The sequence below is a fragment of the Schistocerca serialis genome, chromosome 12, assembly GCF_023864345.2.
Source record: "Schistocerca serialis cubense isolate TAMUIC-IGC-003099 chromosome 12, iqSchSeri2.2, whole genome shotgun sequence".
NCBI classification, from domain to species: domain Eukaryota; kingdom Metazoa; phylum Arthropoda; class Insecta; order Orthoptera; family Acrididae; genus Schistocerca; species Schistocerca serialis.
In genome coordinates, this window is record NC_064649.1 from 103,563,561 (window position 1) to 103,589,421 (window position 25,861).

The 25,861-nt window shown below is 40.0% G+C and overlaps 1 protein-coding gene across 1 annotated transcript in view; it reads right to left on the bottom strand.

Annotated features, from left to right (window-relative positions):
* Positions 1-363: 363 nt before the first annotated feature.
* The window catches only part of LOC126428425 (neurexin-4), a 180,265-nt gene continuing 154,767 nt past the window's right edge, over positions 364-25,861 (bottom strand). Inside the window, 7 exon segments of the mRNA XM_050090352.1 lie at positions 364-3,522; positions 7,638-7,775; positions 9,224-9,434; positions 9,728-9,861; positions 12,187-12,366; positions 15,885-16,016; positions 20,889-20,993. Coding sequence (XP_049946309.1) covers positions 3,332-3,522; positions 7,638-7,775; positions 9,224-9,434; positions 9,728-9,861; positions 12,187-12,366; positions 15,885-16,016; positions 20,889-20,993 — 1,091 coding nt within the window. The 3' untranslated portion in view covers positions 364-3,331.

Sequence of the window (25,861 nt, forward strand, 5' to 3'; positions counted from 1 at the left end):
TCTTAATTTACAAGAGCCAAACCTTTCTGGGTGTTCAAATACAAAATACATTGCACATGATTCACTGGTCTAACTCTTCTTGCCACTAATACCATTAGAACTTGTTAATGGAACAATAGTGTTTTTCAACTCAATTGTAGTACAATTATTTGTCACTACACATGCAAGGCGAGAATTATGTTTCGATTTTGCCTGTGTACATCATTCTGTCTTAAATAAAATAAAAGTTGATGACACTGCTAATTTTTCTTTAAACTACAGCTGCACGATTTTACAATAAAGTAGGACCTAAACATCATCATATATTTTTGGTCTCTCAATACAGGAAATGCTTATTGGTGTCAGATGGAAAAAAACTATAAATAATATTTCAAATGTATATTTATTACAAAATATAAACTGAAAATAAATCACATGTATACTACTAAAATATAAGACACAACATATGTATAACTGAATTAATAGCTGCCATAATTTGCCGATGCTTCGGCGGTGTGATTCACCAAAATAACAAATATATACAACTACTTGACAAAATAAAAATTAAGAAATAAAATATTTAAATTTCTTCAACTCCAGCATCATAAATTGCATAACGTTATCACAAGTTCCAAAGGCCATGACAAGTCTTAAAATATGCATGTCACATTAGCAAGGCAATGCTCTGTTACACACAGAATTAATACTTCCTATCCCTATTTGTGAAGGACTAAAATTACCTTCCAGTAACTTATTTTTATTCATTTTCTCTAAATAAAATACTGTAAGTTCTAACAAAGCAATATTTAATTTAAACCTGTGACACAAACCATTGAAAGCAGAGTGTACTTTAAACAAATACAGTGTCTTCACTGTTCTTTTTCCACATAAAAAAATATATCTGAGATTATTCAGAGCTGCAGCCTACAAGTAACTTCACAACACTAAATGAGATTCCTTTCTTACAGATTGCACTTATAATAAAAAAAAACTGAAGTACTGGATTCTTCTAAAAATCACCACATACTTGCCATATTCAGAAATAGTGGTAGAAACTGGTTCCATTACAGTAAAATAAGAAATTTCCCTTATTTTAACAACGTATTTTCTAGAATTTCAGTCACAACAGTGGTTTCCATCCTAAGCTCATTTTCTGGAAACAGCATCACAAATTTGTTTCACTATAATTACCACATACAAGTGATACTGTTAATATTTTTCTTTGAGCCAAAGATCTGAGTAAGCACTCTGGACAAATAATCTCGTACCATTACTGAAGGACCTCTTAAACACTTGGTGAATGACATAATTTGCATGTCTTTCTCTCATGACGCAAAACTATTATTGTTTTTTTTTGGTTTGTGCCACATTATCAACCACTGAAAATAATGTTACAACTGGCTGAAGAAAAAATTGTTTCAATGTACGAATTGTAAAAATTGCATGCACATGTTCCACAACAACCATCAGACACTAATAAACTCTGAAAAAGTGCTTGCCTACCTTTCTCAAAATCAGCAGGCTTACTCTTACTTGTGTAGATTAATTAGACATTTAAATATAAGAAACAAAAGAGGTGGCAGATAATACTTTCTCAGAACATTTATATTAAATAAAATACCTTTTAAATCTATAAAATATTCTAATGTCTTAGTAATAACACAGTCCAACACATACAGTCATTACACTCCAGCTAAATTTTGCTATAAACTGTGACAGCAGCACTCCAAGCGGAGAGTAAGCTACAATGTCAAACACGATATTTGACAAATGTGAATAGTATCGTTTATATAGATTTGTAAAATTATTTTTTACTAAAGGGAGTGTAGTACTGCCATAAAAATTCTTCCAAGATATTTTCTTCTGAAGCAAAAGTAATTACAATTATGAAACTATTCATGTATTGGGAATGTGCGAATCATTAGACTCTATACAAAATTGTTTTGTGTTAAGTGTCAATCACAATAAGAAAGGACAACAACAGAAATATATGCTTCTCATTGACGAAATATATGTTTACACTCACTTGCTTTCAGCTGAGTAAGCTGCAATTATGCAAGCATTTGAGAGTATTTCTTCATGAACAAATTGTAGATTATGTCACTGAATCTGTCAGATTGAGCTGTTTTTGCTTTATTTTATGATAATTCACGTCTCTTGATAATTAAGTAATGCTCAGAAAGCAAAAATATAGTAATCACTTCATTAATTAAATAGAAAAAGAACAAACAACAAACTCCGATCCAATCCTGGGATTTCCTGCCACTGGGGGAGCTAGTCTTGTTTCGGCTACCAGACAGTAACAACTTTCACAGCCGTGAATGTTATGACTGCATGCGTTAGACTGTGGTAATAATATCTGCTTATTGCTCGGGGAAATACTGAAAAAATTAAGTGCAATCATTAATACACAACCACACAAAGTGTAATAAAAATTTTACAGTATAAATCTCTAACAGTGACTTTAGTCACAGAGATACGAAGGCATGCTCACACAGCACACTCAGGTCACAAATTTCAGCTCTGTTGTGGCTACAAATTACAGTTCTGAGCAACAGGTTAGTTTTTAGTGGCAGTGGATGAAAAGGTTATCTTTTTTTAATCAAATTGGAGTTTTTTCACAAAAGTTTATTAAAATCTGGATATGTAAAAATCTTTAATTTAGAGGGGAAAAGGATAGGTTGTAAAGTACATAAAATGGAGGCAGCTGCCACAACCAAACTATACAAGTTACTACAAAACACTGCATTTCACTCAACAAAATTTAAAAGCAGCATTCTGACAGCTTTGTCATTTACTAAATCTGTAGAAACAAAGTAAAAAGAATCTTCTACCTACAGACTGTTTTAGCAGATGACCACAATTTCTTATTACTCAAATACGTACTGTCAGTCTATAAGGTCCATAATGACAAGGTTGTTTGAACAAATTACCTTCTCTTTTTACTTTTGGTATGGAAACTTTAACTGATATGTAGTAGCAAAAGTTTCAATTCCCAAAAAAAGTACTCTTTTGTTATAAAATGTATACCTGAGGAAACACCAGCCAGTTGCAAATAACTCTACCTCTACACTGCAGCCCAGTACAGAATTCGCCATACAAAACTTTGCACTTTGTCTCTGAAATAAAGCTTGCGATAAAGCAGATATCTTTCACCGACGCTGACTGAATTCGATATAACTCCCTTTTCACTCAAAAGTTTTGGTGTGATTTTTTTGTGAGATTTCTTCTTGTGAACATTAATAGTGTGCACCTACTACTCCCACACAACTAAGAGCACGGGTCGCATTTGACACAACATAATGACAAACTTCCGAGTCTGCCACTGTCACTACGTGGAACCTGTTTCACTTCAAATAAACCACTCCTTCCTCTTCTCTACTTGGTGGCCTGTCGCCGACTGGACAACAGCCTGATCCGGGTCGAGCGCATCGTCTGCTCCCTTGTCCTCTTGTGTCAAATATTCACCCTTATGTCTGGCCAGGTATCGGCCAATCAGAACAGCCATCAGCACCAGGGCCAAGAAAATTATTGCAAGGACACCTTAAAAGAAAAAAAAAAAGTATAATTATTTAAACTGAAGTTCACTAAATGAACAGTCTGGTAAAACTTTAGCAAACATTCAGAACCAATAAGAGATATCGGCATATATTATATATAAGAATAAACCTCATGTAAACATTACACTATGTATTCTTCCGCGTTTGCTGGCATGTCATTAGATTCTGGTTGACGTGGAGCACAAGCCAAGCTGTCTCGAGTTCTGCCAAGTACAATAATGAGGATATGTTTTATGCTGTGCATTACGTGTACATCGACTCAGCAAAAATACGGGACAACAGCTTTATCGGGGCATATAACTTGGAAAGCACTGGCCAGCAATGTGGTCCAACTAACCTGCAGTGATATAAACAGTTGTAGGAAAGACACATAAAGAGACAAGTAGTGAACAATATAGCCCTGAACGTTATTTAATAGCCTTGAATGTCATTCAATTTTTGAACAGAAGAAAATAATGGTAAAACTTAGGCGATACGTTTCTTAGGTGAGCTGATGAAAAATATTACATGCTCTCAATCTTGGCTAACACAGTACTATAATTACACACGAGAGTGATGAAAATTCCTGACTTTAACAAGGGTAATTTTTCTGCACTAGGTATGTGAGGCGTAAGAGCGCAGTGCTGAGATTTCACTATGTAGCTAAATACTGAAGCCACTGAAAGTATTACAGTCATTCATCTGGTAATCACTGAACTTTTTCATATTGGACTCCGAGGATTGTGGTACATTTCAGTACTGCTACGTTGACAACGAGATGATCAGAAACAGAATCCCAAGCCACAAGTCCACATTTCCTCCCCCCTTCTTTTATGACGCACTGTACTGCATTTCACCGTCGCTCAGCAGTGACATGTCACAAAGCAAAGTTCCAGTAAGTTTGGCAGCTTCAATGTCGTGTTATTTCTCGCGGCTAATCCCCTAACATGGCTCCAGACTGATTCTGCTGGGTTCAGAATGCAGTGTTCAGGTGACCACTGTAAAAATGCATAATTTGCAGTGTTTGTTTGACACGGTGAAAATTGTTTTCTATGTTTCTATGGCACTTATCACTCTGGCTCATGTGAGACCACATCTGTCCTATAAAACAATGGGCATATTCAAACAAAGAGTATTTGATTTTTCAATTTTCTCCAAAAAATTTAATTGTGTAATGTTTTCATAAATTCAAAATCTTTAACAATTTTTTTAGTTATTCAAACCGAACAAACAAAAAGGAAATATATTGTACGTCATAACGGGTAATGAACCTCTGCCCACCCAATTATCAATCTGCAACAGACGCCACAAATATGTTCGAAATATCATTCCTAATATTTATTACATAATGTTTCTTGAAAAACGTCAAAGATGATTTTTTTCTGCAGTGTTGTGAAAAACATTAACAACAACTTGTTTCTAGCCATTAATGGTGTTCTGCGTACAAGCTTCACTAGATGCAGAAAGCAGTGTCATCCATTTTTGTGGTACCATCAGAGCACGAGTACTGCTTACAGAGATTGTGACTGTACACGATTTTTGAAATAAAAATTACGTAGCTAAAGTATGATTAAGAAAAACTTTGATCGCTGCTTATACATTAGAATGTCTTAAAGTTTCGTTTACAATGACTTAGTAATAAGGAATCAATACATAAAAGTTGGACCTACTTCCAAGAACAGAACACCGCCAATACGAGAGCTACGGCTGCAAACCAATCATCACGTTTGTGTCTGTTTATATCAGGTTTATTCTTATGATGAACAGAGTATATACAAGTATTATATTTACTGCTACAAGTCATAAACTTGCCATACCATATTGGGGGGGGGGGGGGGGGGAATTTATATTTTTAAAAAAATTGGTTCAAATAGCTCTGAGCACTATGGGACTTAACATCTGAGGTCATCAGTCCCCTAGAACTTAGAACTACTTAAACTTAACTAACCTAAGGACATCACACACATCCATGCCCGAGGCAGGATTCGAACCTGTGACTGTAGCGGTCACACGGTTCCAGACAGAAGCACCTAGAACTGCTCGGCCACAGCGGCCGGCTGCAAAATACAGTATAGCGGTTGGCAGTGAGAGATGTTTACAAGATGTTGACCAACTGCATTTGTCTAACAACATTAGTGGTAGCAAGTTAAACAGTGCACAATGAATTATAAATATATATGACACGATATAGAGTGGAATGTGCAATTAAATTCAGCTGTGTTTTTAGTTGCCAATCTAACCATCACCTCAGGAAATGTGAATGGCTTCAAAGGTGCCAAATAAGTAGGAATGAAAAAGTAAATGCTGCTGCTTTCACTCACAGCAAGTAAAGCGGTTCTCTTACACAAAATAATATTCCAACAAACCCCATTTAGTTCATGTATTTTCCTGCAAGAAGCAGTACATCAGCAAAAAATTTGAAACTATACTCCAATTAAAATTATTTGGTCGTGATGTCTGTCACTTGCTGCTACAATGTTGCCACAGTGGCTACCAGCTACCACTCGGTTATAGGTGACACACAAACACAATGGATCAGTTCACAAATGCCGTTAATGTGCAATGCGGAGGCAGTGTCGGAAACGCCCACTGTAACGTATGTCAGAAATGCAAGATGGTCTGTTGACAACAATAAGTGACCAATGACTGAACTGTGACAGATGAATCATCTTGTAGACTTGAATTTAAACTCATGGCTAGGGACCAGAAAAAAACACATTTTGTGATAAACATGAAATAGATGCAGATTCAGCCTCAAAATGCAAAATTATTTAATAGACACTATTTCACAGCGAATTCTATGCATATGAACTATTTTATCTGAGCTAGTATGTAATAGTTATTTTGTCTGGATATAAATATCGAAAAAGTAACCAATTTTCAGTTACTGGTATTGTACATCATTTGACGAAACCCAATTTGGGAAGATAATGTGCGTAAGAACCTGTTTGCAGAAAAATAAAGTGTAAAAATGCAACAAGGTATCAATGCACAGTCATCTGGCGCCATGCTAAGCACAGTCATCTGGCGCCATGCCAACTGTGGACGGCTGAATGGTCTATTTAAGATACATGCCATATAATGCAACGTTGTAGTTCTCAGCCGTGGCACAAAGCATTTTGCAACAAAGAAATGCGTACGTTTGTTTGTTTGTTAGCCAAAGCTCAAAAAATGCAGAAACTTTTAACACGGCAAATGTTTTGAACTGTGGTTTCATCGAATACCACGACAGGTTGGGCCTAAACTACGTCGTTAACAATACACTGCCAATCTCAACAAGCAATTGCGCATAGCCGTCCCCAAATGTCTTTTATCATGCGTTGCTCATTGTTTTCTTTTCTTATTTTTTAAAAAGTCAAGTGACTAATCCTGGTCTATCATGTATTTCGATTACCACCCTTACAACACCAGAAGAGATTGACGATCCCTGTAACAACTTGTCAGTCCTGCTGTAGGCTGCCGCCCTGCTAATGGGAGGTGGCGCTCGTTTCCCTGCACCTCTCCTCCCCCATCTAGCAGGCAAAATTCTAGTTTTTTCTCTTTTTTTTCTTAGTTTTTACACACTTGCGGCTGTCTGCCACTATCGCCAATAATGCGACTGCACTATAGCGACTGGAAAATGAATTATAACTTTTGTCAGTGTGGTAACAACTAGTTGTATCTTGGGGGGGGGGGGGGGGGGGGGTTGCATTTTATTTAAGCAAAACTTGAAAATTCTAATAATGTGAAATGGTTTTCAGTTATTTTGTCAGCATATGAATTCTACTTTTTGCAATCAATACTGAGATGATGGTTATACTGAGTAACAGAACACTACAATTTGTCTACAAAGCCAGAACGGTTTTTGACAATATTATGACAGCATGCCATGGGAAGTATTATGTGATATTCATGCCATAGCATCACAACCCTATTCTGAAATAAAATTATAAACACAAACTGTATCTAAGGAACTACCATAATTGACAACAGTTGTTATTACATTTCCCCAGATGCTCTGTTGTATTAGGACACATCCCACTCACATTACAAAAATGGTGTTGTGCCTATTTCAGACCCTCACATGTAATTATTGCAGTCAACATAAAAGCTCTGTAGCACTGAAACCCAGACACTCACCTCCAAGTATGGCAGAATCCGTATGGCGATAAATCCTATCTAATACGTCACTGTCGACCATAGGTGGTGGACGAGTTTCTACAATGTCAGGTGGATGAGTCACTGGTTCAACACCACAGAAGTCCTCATTCAGTGGACCTGTTGGTAATACAAAAGAAGTAAACTATGGTCAGTTTGTGTACAAGTTTTGTTCACAACATACTGTCGTGTTTAATGCTTTCAAGAATTGTTTGCCCCAAGCTCAGAAGTGACAGACAACTTTAGCCAAGATACACTTCAAACACCTGTGCAGCAATCAAATATTTCTAAAGTGAATGTTATAAAAGTGCTGTTATTGGGTGTCATTTTACAATGCTCTACAACCTATGGGAAGAAGTACAATTTTATTTCTAATATGTCTTTCAAAGTTTCACATATTCACACTACAGCACACAACTACCACCTCTGTATACACAAATTTAAATATACCACAAATATGTAAGTCTTGCAAATATCACATTATACTGCATATAAAAAATACAGATGAGTGCAAAAATCAGAAATCACATCATCATAGATTGACCAGCACTTGCAATAGAAAAGTCGTCATTTAAAATGTAGTAGTTGGAAAAATCACAAGCACCACTCCAATACTAACTCAGCATATTACCAGAATAAATATTTTTGAAAGCTTCAAAGTTAACAATGTGTAGGTAACATGTTAAACTTTGTTTTAACACTACCATTATATCAACTACAAGATCACTGCAATCAGGAGTGCCTCATTCAAGATAAATATACAAGCTAGTTACAAAGAAACTCAATCTTCATTATTCTATTCGTCCAAGGTTAAATTTCCTTGCGGTTAGTGTCAACAAATTTCCCAAAAACAAAATTTCTATTCTCTACACAGAAAACTACTTAAATCCTACCAAAAAGAGAGATTACACAGACAAATATTTCACAGAATCGTGACCCTCTTTATTTACATGTTGGAGAATGATGTTTAGTACACCACTAAGTATTAGTATACATGTGGAGTTCTCTACTGACTAAGCATTGTCATATGTAAGGAAATTGTTTTGTATCCTGTTAGTGGATTGGTTGAATGAAGACATTGTGTTAAATTTGTCAGCATTTTGCTGAGGGTATTTTAAAAAAAAGAGAGAGGAGGATTTAATGAGTTTTCCATAACTTTCTTGACTGTCTGCACATGAGCAGTTTCGTCCTGCATCTCAAATTGGCCCGCAGGTGGGAACGCAGAACAGCCTGAGCTGCTGTATTTGTTGCCTCTTACCACGATTTCATGTTACGTTCTGTTCTGTTATAAGCTTCTACGTCCTCCATATTTACTTACTGATATTTCTTCTAATCATCAGATATGCTACTTATGTGAAATGGTGCTAGCTGTCTGCTCTGTACATTAAACTCGGACACAAGTAAAAAAAAAATAGTTAAAGTTCATTCACAGAGTGCTTGCTGCTAACTACTGAACAGTTAGCAGTAAATAAAATTGTTACAATAAATATATTTCACAGCAGAAGTTTCTAGTTTATTCCTGGGGAAATAATAATAATAATAATAATAATAATAATAATAATACTCACTTCCAAGAGACCTGACATTGGGTGGGGCATTCTCCTGGAAAAGCAGTTTGAGAGGGTAAATGTCGTCAAACTCCACACGTGATATGCAGCCAACAAAGCCCTCAGTCATGGACTCATTTCGCCCTATGTACAAGTACTGGATGTTATTGAACTGCGCATCTGCTGAGGCTTTAATGTTGAAATTATATTCTCGTGGCTCGTCATTGTCAACCTAGATTACAAAAGAAATACACTGTTAAACTGTAAGTGATAAGAATAAGCTATTGTAGGTTCTATTTAAATTTGGGCAGAAAAAAGTTTAAAACTACAAAGCCACTGCATTTATCATGAAATTCATATCATAATGCCATTTTACCTTATTTTACATCATTAAGAGTTTACTGAAGAATTTTATAATCTGCAAGAATTTGCAAGGCATCTTGGTGAATTTTGTGCACTGCAAGATTACCACTATTATTCATGCAACATAACATAACGTAAAAACTGATGTGAAGAGTTCCATACCTGTAGGATCATTGTCGCACCTGAATTTTTTCTTGATAAGTGAACGTCGTGATACTGACCGAGTCCAAAATGCTTCTCCAAGAAAATGATCTCTTGTCTCTCAAAGCCAAAATCAAATACGACACGCAAGTGACCTGTAAAATGAAAATTTACCAATATAATAAGTTTCAGAACACCAACGTGAACATCAGCAAAACCAAAAAACAAAGAACCTGAGCAGCCATATTCAGCAAGAACATACAAACTTGTTGCCCTATTTTTGTGTGTGTGTGTGTGTGTGAGTGTGTATATACACACACAATATCTTTAGAGATTATTAAAAATCCAATTACAGTGAATTTTCTAGACCAGTGGTTGTCAAACTGTGGCTCACGACCAAGTATTCATGTGGCCTGCAGTTCTCAGCCCCCCCCCCCCCCAAAGAAGACAAAAAAAATTGCCACCCGGTTCAGATACACGAGTGAACCTGGCAGCTTGGGCATGCCAGTGAAATTTTTCCAAGTACCTCATGTGGCTGGTTGCTGCTACTGCTGCTTACACAGCCAACAGCCTCACTTCAGTAGCCAGAAGCAGGAGAAGGTATTAGTCATATGCGACTCAACTGTGCATGTGCATGAGCCCGCTTGTAACTGCTTAAATGAATCTTAATGTAAAATGTTGTGATGTCACACTCATTGGAGGCAATTTGTCGTTATGAAGCATTGCACAGTCTTCACATTTTGCTGTTGACAGACGCTTGTACATGCACTGCTATTTTATAAGGTGCATTTCCTTTGCAATTTAAGTTTTATTTTCATTTTTTCTCTCATTCATGTTTTAATGCTGCAGTATTATTATGCAGTAGCAGGATACGGTAATATCCTTTGTTAGAGTATCAGTTCTTACCAGCCAAAATTACAAAAATTTAATTTGAAACTTGAACAATGAAAAAATTTCCGGGTTTTTCCTGGATCTCCTGGTTGTCCCGGATCGTATACACTCTGGAGAAGTAACACGAAGTTACAGGAAGTCTGTGACGTACCGCTGAGCAGTCACAGTTCCTTCAATTGCTACCAGCTGTGACTTAAAGTCATATACATGGCTCCTCACGACACCAGCAGCAATATTCCTGTGCCTCTCCAAAACATTGGAAGAATGGGACCTCTCCCCACGTTGCTACCATAATCGCCGACAGTGGTGGTCCGGAGTAATGAAGGAGTGCAATTTGTTACTGAACACAATGTGGCATATTCGTCAGCAGTCTGTGCTTTCCAGTCATGGCAACTCTCCAAACACAGCAGTTTGTGTTGTGGTGTTACCAGCAGCCTACGCACGGGACGGTAATTCCCTACGTCTGGTGCTGCTATTCTTCGATAAATGGTGTGTCGTAGGTAGTCCATTACCTGTTCTCAGATGGCAGGTGCAGTTGTGAAGAGCTTATGATGCACCCAATGCACAATATGTCAATCTTCCACTGTGGTGGTCAGACTCTGTCGAGTGTACCCTCGTTAATGAGTATGCCCGCCCCTACGTTCTGACGCAGTCCGACGACAAACTGTCACATCCAAACATCTCATAAATTCCAATATTGCACAATTTGATCAGCTGGCCAATTGAAGACCCACAATGAGGTTCTTTCCAAAGGGTCACATGCTGATAATGCTGTCTCACACGAATACTCAACATCTTTATATCCTAGACTGTGAGCACACAACATCTGATACTGTTTGTGTTCCTTACACGCCCTACCAGACAAAGTCACAATATTAAACACAAACAACACTAATGCACTCTGATTGCCATTCTACTAGTTACAGAGATTTTAATCATCTGTTCTTTCGGACATGGCCGAAACAACAGACATTACACATTCATATAATTGATTCACCTTGATGGGGAGCCAATCCACAACCTTCAGTGTGGATGTACATTTACATTTGACCTTTGGCAGGACTCTAAAATTAGTGAGCACGGAGGACACGGATGGGGAGACTGCAGAGGTAGTCCGCACATTTGCAATAAATGTTGTGTCCAGGTGGCACAGCGGTTAACACAACTACCCAGTAAGCAGGAGATCCCGGGTTCGAGTCCCCGTCTGTCACACAATTTCACTCGTTGCTGCCGATTACTCTCAATGTCCCAATGCAGCTTATATTGTCAGTTCCTTCCCTTCCCCCTCCCACTTCAATTTACGTAGTACCTAATCATTCACAAGCCCGACAATGGCGTGTAAGTGTATGAAGTTGCATTTACAACTGACCATGTCTTCTGGGTGTTTCACTTTTTTTTTTTTTGTCAGCCAGCATAATTATTATTAACTGATAGCCTCACCATAATAATTATCAACATATTACACATTCAAAGATTTAACATGAACAAAACACAGAAATATGACTGTACAAATTAAACTTACAGTTTCTGCTAGGTATTGACAGGCAAACACCCAATGATAATCAATATAAATATGATATCTCACTTACCACTGTTGGAAACCATGATTGTGAGGTATTCACCAGTGATGTTGGAGAAGAAACCCAGCAGGAACCCCTTTGGGTTGGTGGTGGTGAATCCGACACGAATCTTTTCTGAAATGGTTGACCTCCAGCTACCCATGAAGTCATACTTAACGATGGAGCTAGATTTCATGACCACACCAATTTCTGAAAGAACAACCACATACTCTGCAACAGATCCTTATCAACAGAGGAAGCTGACTGCCTTAAAACGAAAATTATACATCAAACTGAAATGCTGGGACAACTTTCAGTTAATACTACACAGTTATAACCAGCCGTATTGCACCAAAAGAGCTTTGCCTTCTCTCTACTGCTAGATAATGGGTAATGAAACATAATTCCTCTGCTGACAGGTAGATCATCCAAAGTAAAAAATCAAATTCAAATATTTCTACATAATGTTTTATATGGGGGTCACTCCAAAAGAAATGCATAATGCTTTTTAGAACATCCAATTTATCTTCTATACCTTCGACATTTTTAAAGTACGTTGACACACATCATTTTTTCACTGCCTTACATCACTGTCATTGTCTTGTTCTAACAACACAGGAACTTTTTAACAACACATTGCTTCAGACCAACATCAAGTGCAGCAGCCATCTTCATGCAGTGCTACAACAGTGTGGTTTGTGGAAACAGGTTGAATTAAATTTGAATATATGCAGGAAGAATGTTTCTACGTCCTCTGTAAATACTAAAGATACAGACCAAAAGCTGAAGTTTTCAAAAAATGTTGTGCATTTCTTTTGGAGTGACCCTTGTACATTTTACAGAAATCTGTAATAAATATGTATACACGGTGGTGGTGCATTCTGAAAAGGTAGCAAAATACATTGTTTCAGTCCCTTGTCACACTGTCGCATTACAAACTATAATATTATGGGACAGACTGGCTGGACACAGCTGCCCTTCTTTACGATGTTCCCAAACCTAGCCCTCTTTCCGTCCAGATGACGACCTGCAATCTGGAAAACTAGTTACAGCATTTTTCAACCTTTATTGTGTCTACTGGCAGTACTTTGATTTCAACTCATAATGGTGTCACAGTCATCCATTCTGTCTCAACGTAATTTTGAAGGAAAAAAAATATTTTGCTAGCCGATACTGAATCTACTTTTTGGCTCCGTTATGAAGAAGTATTAAGTTACAAGTTCTTAGACAAAATATCAAATAAAACAAGACACATACCATGCAAACCTACATTTACCGTATTTACCCAAGTATAAGGCTAGGCATGCATGAATAATTTTCACTATGACAGAGATACCGTGCAGACGTGGGTGCGTGCTTGATTGAAACATCAGTCAACAAAAAAATGTGTAGGAGAGCATAAAATTATCAACTGCTCTGCACTGGCTGAGATAGTGTCGCACGCTGCGACGCGCATTCATTGTTTTCGAGTGGCAGATTACTGCACAAAACAACTGTTTCTCAAAATGGAAAATATTAATATCGAGAAATTTATTTCTTTGATAGAACGTCAACCCACACTGAACGACAAAAAATTGGATTTTTGTAGTGACTGCCAAATAAGGAGAGAGATTATGAATAGAAATCTGAAACTGACACGAAGACTGACTGAACTAACCTTTCGTGAAAAAAAGCAAATATTTTTTACTAAATACAGCAACAATGTACATGAATTAAATTTATACATTGAACTGTTGGACAAATCATTTTATTGCATAAGCACACACAATGCTGAAGTACAGTTGTTTTACATTTAACATTTCAGAAAGTAAGTTATAAAAAACATTACTGAGAAAAGTGTTAATACGTGCTCATATTGCCAATGAACAGGTCCTGCTGGGGAAGTAGAGTACTCAGAAAATATTTATGATTATCTTGAGTCATTTGCTAAGCACATTCACTCATTGCAGAAATATCCAAAAAGATAGTTTCCTGCATGAATACTGTCCGAGTCATGTATTTCTTTACTGTCACATTATCTCAGAAAATTATGAAGCATACAACAGGCTTCCACAAAAATCGGCGTTTGCAAGACCAGATGTTTCAGCTGCTGAGAATTCTTCGGACTGCAGGCAAGACTCAGCACAGCCAGGAGCACCTCCGAAGATGTCCAACGTAGCCTTTGACGAAACGTCAGGGATTGAAGAGTTCCACGGACCACGGCCATACAACCCGGAAGAATTCTCAGCAGCTCAAATATATATAAGTTTTTGTTTGTGAGCATTTTGTTTGCAGGACTAGGCCTGCAGGTCTAGATGCTTGGAATGGGCCATTAGGAGTGGACAGAGCTGGTTATTCTACGCTTGCAACCATTTCATCAGCAGTGTTCACAATGTCAGTACAACATGTGTCAGCACTGCACAATGCATAATTATAAAATTTCTTGCTCATAAACAACATTCAAGTGACAAAAATTTTTTGGGGATTGACTGTTCAGGGACCAAACATTGCCAAAGACTTGTGTGGCCTTCTGGCAAAAAGAGTAGAAGGAAGGATGAGAACAAGTGGAAAATCAGGAACACACTCACCATCCTCAGACCAGCATTACGGTCGAAAATATTCACACACAGTTCGAGACATTCTTAAAGACGACTGATGGGTAAGTATGTCTGAAAATGCAGAATGGGTTGGAATAAGTTATGGGAGCTGTCAAGCTATCGTCACAAAAGGCCTAAAGTTCCGTAAAGCGTGTACCAGATGAGTCCATCGCCTGCAGATCAGAAGTTGAGACTTTTGGAGGTCTTTCAGAGGCTTCCAGCAAGGGTTGAAAAAGGTGATGCATTTTTGAGTGGAACTATCACCTGTGATGAAACAAGAGTCCACCACTACACTACCGACTGGAAACAAGCCGGTATGGAATGGCGAAGGAAAGGGCACGAAGCCCAACTAACACCCAAGACAAAACTGTCAGCTGGCAAGGTTCTTTCAACCATTTTCTTTGCTCGACAAGGCACTTGGCTCATTAACATTTTGCACAAGCAATGCACAATCAGTGTTGCATGTTGCTGTGACCAGCTGCACGAGGTGATGCCTGCGTATCACCGCAAAAGACCAACCAATTCAAGAAGCTATCTTCCTCCTAGACAATATCATGCCCCATACTGCCTCTCTAATAGTCTGAAAACATCAAGAAATTCCTTGGACGCAATTTGATCATAGCTTGGAACTATTGCTCTGCAATTTTAGTTTATTTTGGTCACTTAAACACACTTGAGGAAAGGCAATGATTTGAAGATGACAAGGGCATACACGAATTTGTGCCAACTGGCCCCCTACTCAACAAGCTTCATTCTATGATGCAGCGATAAAAAATTTTCCTTCTTCCTGGAAAAACTTATTTCTAAAGCAGAGAACTATGCAGAAAAATAAATTATATTTGAATTAATTTAAAAAAAAAATACCATTTATATTTGATCTACCTTTGTATTTTTGTATTATTAATACAAATCAATATTTGTTTTCATACGTGTGCATAAATTTAAACACAACTGTAATATTTTTTGGGATGAAATATATAAGAATGCTGTACATTGCTTTTTGAATTTTTTTTATGGGAGAGTTCTGCTAAAATTAATTTTACATTTAACATCACTGTAGTAAGTAGTACATTGCAGACCAGAGTATAGTTGAAATATGGGGCTGAACAAGACAACTGCAACAGTAGCACCAGCAGCAGCAGCCATCCTTACCATCAGCACAGATGGGCCCTTTAAAGGCAGTCCACCTGCAGTCACACCAGTAGCTATCGTAGCCTTCGTGGCACGTCCCATTGTTCAAGCACGGACTGCTGTCGCACTTGCCAATACATCCTGGGCTTACACCTGTCAATGCAGAACACTTAGTAAAACACAGACTTGTAATATCACAGAGCACACATGCACATAAGCGTGAAAGGAACAAAAGAAACTCAGGGGGAGTAAGACAGGCGAAGGGGTTTCAAAATGGAATCTTTTTCCAAATATGGAGTAAGTCCTATCACACAACTAAACATTATAATTAGAATGAGATTTTCACTCTGCAGCGGAGAGTGCACTGATATGAAACTTCCTGGCAGATTAAAACTGTGTGCCAGACCAAGACTCGAACTCGGGACCTTTGCCTTTCACGGGCACGTGCTCTACCAGCTGAGCTACCCAAGCACGGCTCACAACCCGTCCTCACAGGTTCAATTCTGCCAGTACCTCGTCTCCTACTTTCCAAACTTGACAGAAGCTCTTCTGCTAATCTTGCAGGACTAGCACCCCTGGAAGAAAGGATATGCGAAGACATGGCTTAGCCACAGCCTGGGGGACGTTTCCTGAATGAGATTTTCATTCTGCAGTGGAATGTGCGCTGATATAAAACTTCCTGGCAGATTAAAACTGTTGTGCCAGACCGAGACTCGAACCCGAGTTTGAGTCTCGGTCCAGCACACAGTTTTAATCTGCCAGGAAGTTTCAAACATTATAATGACCAGTAAGAACATACCAAAAATAACAAGGGACTCTGATACCAATAGTACCATCTTCAAAATTAAAAGCTACTGGATTACAAAAGTGTAAAGTACAGTCCTTTACAATCCAAAAGAATCCTCACTCTACTAAGAAAAAACAAATTACAGACGATCAGATTTCAGGATCATAGGTCAAAACAGCAAAGAATCAGCATTTCACCCTTGCGCACACTCGCATAGTCTTATTCTGCATTCACATGTACACAATCACAGTGCAGTGAAATATCAATAATAGTAAATGCATAGTTTGTACGATGTCAAAATAATGAGAGTTTATGGCTACTATAATTCTTAAATCAAGTTGTACTGCAGTCACTAAGTTTTCTGTGTTACTGAATTACAGTAGATCTGTTGCAGCCACCTGTGAGGCAAGTGGGCAGGCACAGAGGTGTTGATATGCAGTTTCCCAAATGAGCCCCTTTGCACACCACAAGACAACCGGGTTAAGGTGCGCAATTGTAGTGACATCACACAAAGGCTGTGTAATGCCCGATTGGCCTGCGGTTTATTTCCTCACCGTTGGGACACAGAGATGTTGACCAGTACATGCCCGGAAGCAGTGTAACGGCACAACAAGGTTGCAACTAATTGCTATAAACACACTTTGCTTCTAGCCACTTACGCGCACGCTGGCAGCACCCTCCACGACATCGGGTCCACATCTATCTCCAACGTGCTACGGGCCAGTAAGCAGCTGATGCAGGTCTGGGCAGCCAGCTCCAACAGACCAGTTCACAATTCTAAGTCCGGCCCACAGACTTAGGTGACACAACAGGCAGCCGCCCCCCAGGCACCACTGAATTTCTGCCTCAGAGGGCAGCAGTTCACACCCACGGCAATACTGCTGCCGTACCTCCGAACCAGGGTGAGCTTCTAACCCAGAAGACTACAAGAATTCAGCAGACATACATGTCACTGGCAGTGCTCACTCAAGCACATGCTGCTGACTGACACGAACAGTGTCAGCAAAGCAGGACACAGACATCGACTGGCCACCCAACGCTGTGGCCTTCTGACGACGTCGGCATCACTAGTGGACCACATGCCTACTAAGGGCAAATCCTGGGGTATCACCGCACTCTGGCATTGTAATTTAAGATGAATAAAATATGTTGTATCTTACAGGTAAGTTTTCCTACACCCCCCCCCCCCCCCCCCCCAGCACCACTGGGTCCACAACCCACCACCTCTACACCACAGCGGCCCCACTCTCTGGGTTGCTACAACACTCGAGATTTCCTTCATCATCAAAGACGAACCCTCGGTCCTAGCCTGTGACTCATATAGTTTGTTACTTTCTCATTGTGCTGCAAAAGCTTTATATACCTGGTCAACAAATTAATACACTACGTGATCAAAGGTACCCGGACACTTGGCTGAAAATAACAAATTAATACACTATGTGATCGAAGGTACCCATACACTTGACTGAAAATCACTTACAAGTTTGTGGCGCCCTCCAACAGTAATGCCGGAATTCAATATGGTGTTGGCCCGCCCTTAGCCTTGATGACACCTTCCACTCTTGGAGGCATATGTTCAATCAGGTGCTGGAAGGTTTCTTGGGAAATGGCAGCCCATTCTTCATGGAGTGCTGCACTGAGGAGAAGTATCGATGTGTCAGTGAGGCCTGGCACGAAGACAGCGTTCCAAGACATCCGAAAGGAGTTCTATAGGATTCAGGTCAGGACTCTGTGTAGGCCAGTCCACTGCAGGGATGTTATTGCAGTGTAACCATTCAGCCACAGGCCGTGCATTATGAACAGCTCCTTGATTGTGTTGAAAGATACAATCGCCATCCCCGCATTGCTCTTCAACAGTGGGAAGCAAGAAGGTGCTTAAAACATCAATGTAGGCCTGTGCTGTGATAGTGCCACGCCTAACAACAAGGGTGCAAGCCCCCTCTGTGAAAAACACAAGCACACCATAACACCACCACCTCCGAATTTTACTGTTGGCAATACACACGCTGGCAGATGACATTCATCGAGCATTCGCCATACCCACACCCTGCCATCAGATTGCCACATCGTGTACTGTGATTCAGAACTCCACACAATGTTTTTACACTGTTCGATCATCGAATGTTTACACTCCGTACACCAAGTGACGTGACGTTTGGTACTTACTGGCGTTATGTGTGGCTTATAAGCAGCTGCTCGACCATGTAATCCGCGTTTTCTCACCTCATGCCTAACTGTCATATTGCTTGCAGTGGATTCTGATGCAGTTTGGAATTCCTTTGTGACGGTCTGGACAGATGTCTGCCTATTACACATTATGACCCTCTTCAACTGTTGGCGGTCTCTGCCAGTCAACAGACGAGGTCGGCCTGTACGCTTTTGTGCTGCACGTGTCCCCTCGTGTTTCCACTTAACTGTCACATCAAAAACAGTTGACCTAGCTATGTTTAATCTCGCGTACAGACATATCACACAAGTGACACCCAATCACCTGACCAAGTTTAAAGTCCGCGAATTCCACGGAGTGCCCCATTCTGCTCTCTCACGATGTCTAATGACTACTGAGGTCGCTGATATGGAGTACCTGGCAGTAGGTGGCAGCACAATGTACCTAACATGAAAAATATATGCTTTTGGGGGTGTCTGGATACTTTTGATCACATAGTGTAGATTATCTGATAAAAACTACCCAGAAACCTTTTAGTCAAAATTTATATGGGCTATATTTCACCTTTATCTTTATGGCATCTTGAACTCTGCTGGAAACACTTTCAATGAGGTGTCTGAATGTCTGTGGAGGAACAGAAGTCCATTTTTCCTCAACAGTTGAAACCAGAGATGGTAGTGATGTCGGACACCGATCTCTAGCGCGAAGCCAACGTTTTAACTTGTTCCAAAGCTCTTCCATCGAGTTCAAGAGGGTCTCTTGCCAGGCCAGCCAATTTCAGGAATGCTACTATCCTCAAACCATTGCCTTACCTTACACAATGCTGTGAAATGGGCGCATGTCCTTCCACATTTAGCATTTTCTTCAATGCACACCCTAACAATGAAACAAGAAACCGTACCATAACATGACGTCCTCTGTACTTCGCTGCTGGCACTTCACGAGATGGCAGACAACATTCTCCAGGTATTCACTAAACCCAAAACCTTCCCCTGGATTGCCACAAGCTATAGTGTGACTTGTCACTCCACATCTCTCAGATCCAGCTACTCACTGCCCAGTGGTATTGCTCTTTACACAACTTGAGAGTCACTTAGCACTGACTACGGAAATGCATTGCGTATGATGTGCTGCTACGTGGCTATACCCCACTCTTTTTAACTTACTACCAACAGACATTGCGTTAGCTGGACTGCTGGTTGCCCTTCAGAACTCACGAGTGAGTTGTTCTGCTGGTATCAATGATATTTTACAATCACCCTCCTCAATGTGCAACGGTCCCTGTCCATCAGTATGTGAGGCCTGCCTGGTCTCTGTTTAGGTCTAGTTGTTCCTTCATGTTTCCATTTCACAATCGCACACCATTTCGGAGAGAAATCGTTGAAGTGTTTGCTCCAGTCGAATGGCATTTTTTTAATAGTCAGTTTCAATGCAATAAGGTTTTATCTTCAGGCACATTAATTTACAAGCAAAAAAAATTATATGCAATTTCCCTAAAAACAGACACTACATTGTCAGGTCCCTACTTATAAATAAGACAGACATGTTAGTTGTTAAAAATTGTAATAAAAATGAAATCACCAACTCAGATGAAGATCCAAAAACACATCTCCTAACTAAAGATATCTTTCCCCAACTACAACCTGGCTTCTACCACTAATACCGTCCACCTTCCTGCTTCCATACTCATCAAATGGCTCTGAGCACTATGGGACTTCTGAGATCATCAGTCCCCTAGAACTTAGAACTACTTAAACCTAACTAATCTAAGGACATCACACACATTCATGCCCGAGGCAGGATTCGAACCTGCGACCGTAGCGGTTGCGCGGTTCCAGACTGTAGCGCCGAGAACCATACTCATTAACTCAATATCAAACTCATACACAGAAAGAAAAGCTACTATTCTAAACCAATTTTGATAGAGACGTGTCAAACACTGGCCATCTGATTTCTGTGGAATCAGCAACTCACTGGTTCATTTACAGGTACAACAGCCTTTAAATCTCTCACCAGATGATTATAAACGTAATTGCTACCACTTAGAGACCAAAACAGTGATGCTACATACCATACAATCCCTTCTCCGCATAGCTTCGCAAGTCTACTCGCTGTCCATTGAGCAGCAAAGCTCGGATGCAGCCTGTAAATCCATCTCGGTAGTCTACAGATGCTCCTGTAAACCGCCACATAAGCATTACAAAAGTCTCCACATTATGTTGTATCAAATGTATGATGTCCAATAGAAAGTGTGAATCATTTTTTAAGCACTGAGGTGGCAAACATAAATGTTTTTTGAAATTATGAACTGCTGAATGCAAAATAATATAAAAAATAAAATTTACAGTCACGAAATAAAGAAATGAAGATGCAAACTAAGCACATTTCAGTAATGTTACAAGTGGATCATCACAAAATACTACTCGAGCAAATGATGCACGAAGTGACTGCTATGTTGTTGCAACAATTGAAGCAATTCTTTTGCAAGCAGTATACGCAAAACTGTTTTGTACGGCAATCCCATAATATATTTTAACTGCGACTGTAAAGTTGTCTCCTACCATTCGCCTCAGACTTGCTCGGGTGCATGTCACTGAGTACTATTGGATTTCAAGTTAAAAGTTTGTTAAAGCAGATATCACCCTTTAATTGGAACACAGCATCTAATATTGTCTACAGACACAAGTTCCTTTTCCTTTGCGTTAAAGAAGACTGTCACAGTCTTCAAGATTTTAGTTTTGCTTATGGGTGTTTAAGCTTGCAATACCTGATGGTCTGGTAGCTTACGATGATTCCTACACCAAATTTATTTATTCACATACACTTTACAATATCTAAATGTTCTGAAAATCTTGTGTGCTACATGATCCGCAAGCCTGTAAGTATTATTAGGTTGGTACATAAGTTCGTAGCGCATTGGTATTCCGGTTGATACGGGTTTATTTTTCGACTGTCACATTTTATTTGTAGTTTACTGTCATTACTTGAGTTTTAAATACTATCATTTTGTCATTCGGAAACAATGAAGCGAGCTGTGTACACTAGAGAATGGAATGCTAAGTGAAGAAATCTGAACATTCCTGGCATATAAATTCCTGCTGCACTTGCGGACAGTGTGTGTAAGGCATTCAGCCTGACCTGGTTGCCCTCTAACACATCTCCAACAATTGTCTGGTTGAAGGCATATGCGACACTCACGAATACAGGAAATGCAGCAACAGAGGCAACCAGAAACATTTGCACTGGGTATGGGAATAGTGCCATTGGACAGAGCACAACAAGAAAATAATTTTCTCATTTTAAGAAAGATCTTTTTGAAATTAGGTGCTCTCCACATTCAGCAAGACCTTCAGGATTTGATGGAGATCGTTTAACACATTAATCCACAATGATCCACATTCAGTGTACTCAAGAACTGCAAACGTGATGAACTGTGATCAGTAACACAGGAACACAGAGAGAACTCCATATATGGGGAATATGACTGTGTCATATGAAGCTCGTGATGAATAAGCATTGAGTGATGAAGGGGAGAGGAGGGGGTGACACCACAATAATGACTTTCCTTCCTCTCATATACTAGCCATAAGCTGCTGTTTAACTGTAGTTTTTAAACATTGATAATTTATATGGAATAATATTTGTATAACTAACACATTTTGAAATATTAAGTATTTCATAATCTGTGAGTCTAATTTCAATGTTGAGTTAAAAACATGGACTTCCCTGAGATTTTAAGAAATTCCTAAAATTCCTTGAGATTTCTGTGATTTTTTTTTTGTAAGTAAATTCCAGGTTTTTCAGAACGCCACCCTGAATGAACTGTTAATACAAGATTTTGCTGGTGCTTAATTATGAGCACATCTTCAACTGGACTAAGTTGTTAGCAACACTTTGCAATGTAAAGAGGTCTCAACATTATTAGGGATGAGCACTAGATATTACCCTAACACTGTATTTTTGCATAATGTAAGCATTCTTCCTACAAGACAAGTTGCCCCAAACATTATTCAATGAGATGATGTTAAAGAAAACACGCAAAATTGATGACTTATTGATTTCTTTCTAGCTTTTAAGAGGCACCAGTGTGTGTTTCTTCTCATTAAACACTCATTAATGATTATGCTTCAAAACTTGTAAGGTCCTGTCACTTACACTATAGGCCTCCCACCCAAAATCAAAAGAAAATAACTGAATATGACTTTTATGTCTGTGGATACTGTAAGGAACATTTTGATGGAACATAAATAATTTAGGAGTGATGGACACCACTCACTGAATAGAACAGGCTTTGAGCTGTTGACAGTCGCACAGAGACAAATGAAAACTTGCTAACTTTCAGGAAAATCCTTTGAGGAGCTAGAAAACAAATGCAAATAAGTGAACACTGAAGGTCTCACATAGGCCTTCATAGACGAGCAATATCACCTCCAAAGAGATTTACTGTATCATACCCTCGCAGACCCCTAGTACTCCCATAACCCCCAAGAACCAGCTGCTAAGGAATGGCCCTCTCATCACCCAATATCAACCTGGACTGGAGCAACCGAATCATGTTCTTCGCCAGAGCTTTATCTAATGTTTTGCCCAGAAATTAGGGACATCCTGCCCCTGATCCTTTCCACCTTTTCTAAAGTGGTATTCGGCCAGCCCTGGAAAATACACACATCAAAAAAAGTTTTTGCATCACCTCGGTTCCGGGACATGTACAGAATATAGAAACGGAAATCAACATAAACATCATTTCCGTCCTTTTTAACGGAGGTGGGGGTCCAGATTGCTGTACACACTGGTACCTCTAATACCCAGCAGCACGTCCTATTGCATTGATGCATGCCTGTATTCGTCATGGCATACTACCCACAAGTTCATCAAGGCACTGTTGGTCCACACTGTCCCACTCCTCAACGGAGATTCGGCATAGATCCCTCAGTGGTTCGTGGGTCATGTTGTCCATAAACAGCCCTTTTCAATCTATCCCAGGCACGTTCGATAGGGTTCATGATTGTAGAACATGTTGGCCACTCTAGTCGAGTGATGTCGTTACCCTGAAGGATGTCAGTCACGAGATGTGCACGATGGGGGCGTAACTTGTCATCCATGAAGATGAATGCCTCGGCAATAAGCTGCCGATATGGTTGCACTATCGGTCAGAGGGTGGCATTCACGTATCATACAGCTGTTACGGCACCTTCCATGACCACCAGCGGCGTACGTTGGCCCCACATAATGCCACCCCAAAACAGCAGAGAACCTCCATCCTGCTGCACTTGCGGACAGTGTGTGTAAGGCATTCAGCCTGACCGGGTTGCCTTCTAACACATCTCCGACAACTGTCTGGTTGAAGGCATATGCAACACTCACTTGTGAAGAGAATGTGACGCCAATCCTGAGCGGTCCATTCAGCATGTTGTTGAGCCCATCTGTACCGTGCTGCACGGTCTCGTGTTTGCAATGGTGGACCTCACCATGGACATTGGGAGTGAAGTTGCACATCATGCAGCCTGTTGCACACAGTTTGAGTCATAACACGACGTCCTGTGGCTGCGCGAAAAGCATTATTCAACACGGTGGCGTGGCTGTCTGTCAGGGTTCCTCTGAGCCATAATCCATAGGTAGCGGTCATCCACTGCAGTAGTAGCATTGGGCGGTCTGAGCAAGACATGTCATCGACATTTCCTGTCTCTCTGTATCTCCTCCTCGTCCAAACAACATCGCTTTGGTTCACTCCGAGGCGCCTGGACACTTCCCTTGTTTAAAGCCCTTCCTGCCACAAAGTAACAATGCAAACGTGATCGAACTGCGGTATTGACCGCCTAGGCATGGTTGACCTATAGACAACACGAGCCTTGTACCTCTTTCCTGGTGGAATGACTGGAACTGATCGGCTGTCGGACCCCCTACGTCTAATAGGCGCTCCTCATGCATGGTTGATTAAGGGTTTAGTGACATCTCTGAACAGTCAAAGGGACTGTGTCTGTGATACAATATCCACAGTTAACGTCTATCTTCTGTAGTTTTGGGAACCAGGGTGACACAAAACTTTTTCTGAAGTGTGTATATAAATCCTGGTCCACCCCTATGCTATTCCACTCCCAACCCTTGCCATAAGACCTGCCAAATTCTCCTACCCAGGACATCCACTACTAGTTCTGTCACAGGCTTATCCAAACAGAGGCAGGACCACATGTGAAAGCAAAGCACCCATATCACCTATCAACTCTCTGCAATTTATACAAAGGATTTTACATGGGTATGACCACTGACTAGCTCCCCACCAGAATTAATTGCCACTGCCAAACTGTGGACGAGAAAAGAGTTGCCCAACCAGTCATGGAACACGTTGCTGAGCTCGACACAAGTTAAGTTCAACAGCTGCCTCACAACCCGTGCCATCTGATCATTTCCTCCAATAACAGCTTTTCTCAAATATGATGACAGGAGTTAACGTCACAACACATCCTACTCTGCCATAATCCTCCTGGCCTCAATCTCCACTAACCCAATCTGTATGCACACAACCTACCCAATGGTCTCCTCTTGCCCTGTCATGTCACCCTATCCTAATCCATGTCTGCCCCATCCTAATCCATGTTGTCATTCTGTGCTGCACAATCTTACTGGCACCAGTGCCCCTGTGTCACACGCCTGCCACCTCTATTCTCTCTCTCTCTCTCTCTCTCTCTCTCTCTCTCTCTCTCTCTTGGATTTTTGTCCACATACTGGCATCCTCCAAGCTGCCAACTATCCCTCCCAACTTCCCTCATAATTCCTGCCTCTTTCTTCCTCTGCCTATCCCATCCAAGACAACCCCTCACCCCAGCCCACCTACTGAACTGCTATCTCTGCACTGTGTGTTCAGCTAGCACAATGTAGTTATACAGGTGTGTGTGTGTGTGTGTGTGTGTGTGTGTTTCCTCTCTCTAGCTCTTTAGAGGAGATGTCTGAAAGCTAGCAAATTTCCATTCTTTTCTGTGTGCTTGTCAATGACTGAAAGCTTCCACTATTTGCTGAGTGGTCTCCTTTACTTCTAAAGTAATTACA